Raw genomic sequence first — 6,495 nt, forward strand, 5'->3', positions numbered from 1 at the left:
GCTTCTTTCATGCCAAGAGCACAAAGGAGTATATGTATTTTTATAAACAAAACATACCTTGAGTCAGCAAACACACACACACTTACATAAAGGCGGTCAAGTATTTTCTTTGCGAGAAGCTCTACAAAAATGCTAGACTCTAAGTGCCGGTTGCTTTCAAGGTTTTTGATTTATTTTTATAAATCAAAGTAAGTATAAATATATGTCCACAAATATGGAATTTATGATGAAGTACTTACTCTTAAGTTGAATACAAGTTTGATTTTTTGTTTAATGTGACAAGCTTTTCCTTCTAAATGAACGGAAAATAATAATAATATTAGTGAGAAATAATAAAACTGAAATAGAGCATTGAAGCACTTCTTAAAAATCATTTCGTAATAGTTATCTTTCTGGCGAATTTCTGTTATGTATTAACGACTTAAGCTATGAAGTTTGCTCGATTCACAAGATTTTTAGTATGGCCAGCAGAGCAAGACATAAAAGTAAACACGCTCTTACGACTCTTATGGTGAGGACATACTCGGATATACAAGTTGAGGCGTCGCTTCGCTTCTTTAAGTGTCTGTAACTCATCCTGGACACGCAGTGCAGGCCGCTCGTTTTGTTAGCTCGTTGCACTTTTCAAAACGTGTTGCAATTTGTGTTAAAAGCAGTCCATTTTTATGGTATTTCCCTCGCACACGGAGAAAGAGAGAAACACACACGTGGGATATTGAAAGTTGATTTTTACGATAATGTGAGAAAACTTGACGTGGGTCAAGTGAATGCTGGGCAGCTCGTTAAACGAGTTCTAGGAGTGGCCGGACGACTACTTTAAACTCCATTAAGTCATATTTACGGCGCAAGTTGCTAAGGATAGCTGCGAAAAGTGTTAAAGCCATCCTTAGAGTAGAGTAGAGAAACAGCAAAGCCAAAAGAAACCAAATGAAACGAAAGCAAAGCGAACAGAACAGAGCAGAGCAGAACAGAACACCAGAGCTGAAAGATAATAAAAAGTTGCCGCAGCTCATGATAATAAAACGTACAATGCTCGCGGCACGTGCTGCCTCAAATGGACACGCAACGCAGCCTGGACACGAACCAAGGACTCTCGCACCACGCTTAGCTGTTGCCTGTTGACATTCCTCTTATTGTCTTCCAAATAGATTTCAAGCAATGTCCAAGCTATGTGAAACGCCCGCAGCAATTTGTTGCTGAATGATGTGTGAAGGGCATAAAAATGCTCAGCATGCAGCAACGACTGGCGGAGTCCGGAGATGGAGATAGAGATGGAGAGATGATGGCAACTACTATGAGCTGGCCAAAGGGATGCTGATAAAGTAGACAACGGGGTACAACAAATAGCCAGCGACGTCGCTGATAAACGTGTTGATAGTTGATAATAAGCAGACACTGTCGTTGACAGCAAAGCAGTTGATTGGCATCTGGGGAAACCTTAAGAGATGCTTTAAAATTTTAAATTTGATATAGGATGAAGTGGGAAAATGTAAAAATAATATCCAAGCAGACTAATTTTGCAACGAATAAAATCGGTAAGTTAATAAGCGACGAATAGAAATTGGCATCTGACAAACGCAAAATATAAAGAGAAAAGAAAAATTAAAAGTTACGCCATTTAAAATACAACGTCCAATGCAGCAATGTAGAATAAAAAATAAATTAGATGTTGCAGAAAATAATAGAAACGTTGAATTTTATACGAAAATATAACTTTTGTGAATTTCAATGAATTGGCTAAGATTTCTAAAATATCATTTTAAAATTCAAGAAAATAGCTCACTTTCTGAATTTGATTAAAATAAATTTCATTTATACTACATTTTAAAACATAATATGAAGAATGAAAACAAAATTAAAAAAAAATAATATGTACATAAATCTATTTTTTCCTGATTACAATCAGAATATTCAAATACTGAAAAATATTTAAATCAAATTTATACCTAGAAAAATATTTGCATATTTTTATGTTGAGCCTCACAGTAAAGGAAGAAAAATATCGGTTTCAGAAATGCTTGTGAAAACTGAAAGCCACAATTGGAATATTTTAGCAATTTGATTTTCAATTATTTGTTGACACTTTGCAAGGCAAATGGTAAAACAAAAGTTAATTTTATTATGCCTGAAACTTCATATTTGTTTCCCACTACTTTCCAATTTCCCCCCGAACTGCGATGGCATACCACCAAGCGGCAGCCGAGTGCTGCTGCAGCGTCTTGTTTACAAGCAGCAAAACTTTCGCCTTCTCGTAGCTTCGTAGCTGTCTTCATCGGCGTCGGCTGTGTCTTCATGCATTTTTGCACTTTGTGGGCAGACAGGGCGTATGAATAATTAAATATGTGAATACACACACACACACACACTCACACTGACTGCACGCCCTCACACAGACAATGCGAAACAGAGACGCTGCACACACGCACGCACTCACATACTTGAGGCTGCACTTTGTTTATATGCTCAACTACTTTTTGTTTTAATGCCTGCGCTGCAGCGCGCTGCCTGTGGGCTTTGTTTGGTTTTTGGGAAAGGCTTTTTCATTATTTCATCATTTGCATTTCTCATTTTCCGCATATCCCTTCACACTTATGCATGTGCAGTCTTTAATGAGTGCGACTTTGAGCTGAACTCTTGCAGCCCTTCAAGCCATGTTAACCTTCAGAAGCTGAGGTAACACAAAGAGAAGCTAAATTTTGGATTAATTTTTAAATCCACTTTTCATCTAACACTTCTTGTTAGTCTCAAAAATGTGCAACACCCAAAAAGTTTGGCACAGTTAATATCAGATTAGTAATTTATTAATGTAGGCTTTAATAAAAAGACTTTATAAACGAAAATGTAAATTATTGGATTGCACAAAAAAGTAAATACAAATACCACTTTTATTTCTATTTTTAGGTGATCAGAATTGAACCTTATTGCTACTGGTAATATCTTTATTTACAGCCACGCATGTAAATCTATAAAAATAAAGCTCTTTTATAGACTTAAATGTGTGAGTAAAGCACGAGAATGGCATTCAAATCGCTGTATTCACCTTTAGGAAAACTCATCTAATTGTGGGCATTGTGCATTCGAATCCTTTTGTTGTTAACGTGTGTGCCGATTGCTTTGTATGCTGAACGCAGCGTTGAAAATTTGCACAACAAAATCTTCGTAATATAAATGGAAAAGCAAAGAAAGCGGGTGAAAAAATGAAAATAAACGATTTTGAAGAGTATATGCAAATAAAGCTCAGCACAAAAAAAAAAAAAAATAACGAACCCCTAACAAGATCTTGCCCAACAAAGCAAAGGGCAAACCAAGAAACAAGGCTACGTGTTTGGCGTCAAAATGGCCGAAACAATGAAATACAAAAAAAAAAAACACCAATAACAGTAACAACAACAGCATGAAGGTATTGCAAGAAAAGGGCGAGACGGTGAGATTGGGAAAAATTAAGGCGAAATGCGTCGCTCAGCGTTAATATTAACTTTTCTGCTCAGTTTCCTTTGCTCTAAACTTTTAGCAAAGTTACGCGCCGCCCATTTTTTATGCTTTGCATTCTTTTCCCCTTCCTTCATTTCCCCGTTCTGAAAAGAAAGATAAAGTAACGGTAGAGACAATGCGCTGCTAAGAACGAGTAAATGGGCAAATGTTTTCATTTTGTTCTGTTACCAATTTTCTGTTTATTTTGCTGGTCATGCATAAAATATTAAATTATTAGTTGTAAAGAGCAGTCGACTTTGGGCTCTGATACCCTGTAAACGAAGTATTGGCTAAGAATGGAAGAATTTAATTTTCAGATAACATATTTTAAATTTGCTGAGAAAGAAACTTTAGAATACATTTTTAGAAATATTATTATTCTTCTGATTAATCCATATTTTTGTTTAACTTATTCCTATAATTTATAAATAATGAGTATTTATTAGTCACACATTCGAATGTAGACCAACTCGAGTTGTTTTTACAAAGTTCATTTTGTTGTTGAACAAAATTCGCTTTGTATGCAACCGCAAATAAATTAATGGAATTTCGTGGTATTTTTTAAAGAGGCTCTGCGGTAAATATTCAAAAGCTTTTGTAAATAATAATGCAAAACACAAAAGTGGAATATAATTTAAGCTGCTTATAACTGTAAATGATGTGTCAAACTGTTGATTATTTACTTAGTAAGTGGCTAATTACAGAGGTTGAAAGTTGTTGAATAATATATAATATGTGAACATAATTACGTACAATCGAAATATTCGTTTCAAAGCAGCTGAAAATATATTTTATTAATATGAAATCCACATGAATTTTATAAAATAGTAATAAAATTTAAAAAATCAATTGAGACAACTATTAAATTATTTAATGCTTTTAATATACTATAGAGAAAAGCGACTATCTGATCTATTTTTAATATATAGATTGGCTACTTATCACGCTCCTTTTGGCTGTTCGCAATGCCAAGCAAAATGAAAAATGACGCCAAAAATAAGACTAAAATAGTGCGCCGCTAATGGCATTAAAAAGGGGATAAGAAACGAAAAAAAGGCGAATAATAAAATGCACTGCCAAAAGCGAGAGGCGTCAAGAAGCAGCCAGACAATTTGATTAAGTGGCATCTAATGGAGTTCGACTCTGACTCGGTATCTACGACTTATAGCTTTATCTTCAAGTTTATGCCACTAAAAAAGGAGTTCTCTATGCCAAGACATTCATTTTGATTACTTCGCGAATGTGTTTTTGTTCTACGGTAGACAGAATTCTATCAGCGACATCTGTAGAGACTTCAGTTTGCCAATTCGATTGGCGGCGAATGATAAAAGAGCCGTCGAGGACAACAAAGTCAAAGCCAAGGCCAGCGAGAACTTGCATCTGCAAAGAAGAATAGAAAATAGTTGAGAAATAGTTCAAAATTTAAAAAATGTATACTTACCTGCATGAAATTTGAACCGCTTGTAGAATTTCCATAGCGCTGATCATAAAGTGGCTCATACGCATTGCTGCTTATGTAGACAGGACAAAGCTGAGGTTGGTCAGTGACAGAGTATCTTACTATATCACCATCTCTGACTGGATTGTCTAGCCAAGCTCTGAAGTTGTTTAACTGCTCTGTTTCAGATTGAGATAATGTAATACTTCCATTGAGATATGGCTTCAAGCGTATCTTAAGATCGGATTTGTGTTTTGGGAGCGTAACATCCTCACCCATTGGTGGAAAATCAGGCAGGCAATATACACTATAACGAGAATTGAATTGCATTAAAAAATAGTTAGATCGATTTGCTACTGACCTTTTTTGTGTCTTGAAGGTCGGTTGTAAGTGCACAAATTGCAGAAATTTCACAGCAAGATTTCGCGTAGGCAACATTCCAGGCTCCAGAGCAAGCACATAATAAGTTTGAGCATTGAGACGAGCTACGTTTCTTAGAAGATTTAATGGATACTTAGTGGTTAAGCGATGTTTGGCCAATGTTGTGCCATATTTGGTTTCTTCGTTACTGGATCGCCGACAACTAAATCCCTGAGGACGTTCCGAGCTCATGCGATATAACAATTGTGGCATATGCTTATCGTGGAAGACCAACTGCATGGAGATCCAATGGGGCCAACTTAATGAAAAGACCGTGCAGTACTTTATATAATACAGACTCTCCACTAGCTGTTCATAATCATTCTCGCCCACATAAACAGCTATGCTGATCGGAGCACTCCAGCGAACAAGCAGCCACTTCATATGATTAAAGTCCCGATAGGTGCCGTGTGTGGTAAGTGTGAGACTCATGTTTCCTTTCAAATTTGTCTTGGATCGCATAAAATTATTGTAAATCCAATAATCTCCATTCTGTTCTAGCTGTAAATGTGGCCTTTTGAAGTAAATCGAAGGAGCTGACCTCTTAGTTTTGTGCAGCTGAGAGCGTGTTATGAACAATATCAAAACTAATCCAATGGTTGTAATAAACAGTATTTTCAGAAAACCCCTTCTATAAACAGGCAGCATTTTCTAATTAGTTTTCCTTATTTTCAATCGAATTTTCCATGTGTAAAGTATGACATTATTCCAAAGGCAGTTGTGTATCGTTTGTATGAATAGAGTTGAGATAGTGTCATTAACTTTTAAAGAATATAAAAAGTATTATATTAATTAATTTGTCAATAAATTATGATGTATTATTTGTAGTAAAGATCACATTTTGTTAAAGGTCGATATCGCTCAAAAGCCTCAAATAATAGTATCAGAAATAATCACAGATTTATGTTTGAATAGGATATTGATTACTATGTAAACTATTTTAATTAATTAGTCCACTCATTTCAATTGACAGATGAACTTTTGATTTTCTTTCAGAATTACAGATTTTAAAAGTCGCTGTTATAATAATATGAAGACTAATTATTTACTATCAGCAAAGCTATTTTTATTGATAAAATGCATGGCAAATTTTTGGAATATCCCATTACATTAGTGCATTTACTTCAATTTTTGAAATAGTTTTAGGTTAACAGAGTTTAAAGCTC

At 35.2% G+C, this 6,495-nt stretch overlaps 1 protein-coding gene across 1 annotated transcript; it reads right to left on the reverse strand.

The window, feature by feature from the left end:
- Window positions 1-4,355: 4,355 nt before the first annotated feature.
- Window positions 4,356-6,064, reverse strand: LOC117564179 (beta-1,4-glucuronyltransferase 1-like). Its single transcript, XM_034242847.2, has 3 exons — window positions 5,271-6,064; window positions 4,913-5,216; window positions 4,356-4,851 (listed from the first exon to the last, which is right to left on the reverse strand). The coding sequence occupies exons 1-3, from the start codon at window positions 5,975-5,977 to the stop codon at window positions 4,678-4,680; spliced, it is 1,185 nt and encodes a 394-aa protein (XP_034098738.2). The 5' UTR covers window positions 5,978-6,064; the 3' UTR covers window positions 4,356-4,677.
- Between the last annotated feature and the right edge of the window lie 431 nt (window positions 6,065-6,495).

The sequence above is a fragment of the Drosophila albomicans genome, chromosome 2L, assembly GCF_009650485.2.
Source record: "Drosophila albomicans strain 15112-1751.03 chromosome 2L, ASM965048v2, whole genome shotgun sequence".
NCBI lineage: Eukaryota > Metazoa > Arthropoda > Insecta > Diptera > Drosophilidae > Drosophila > Drosophila albomicans.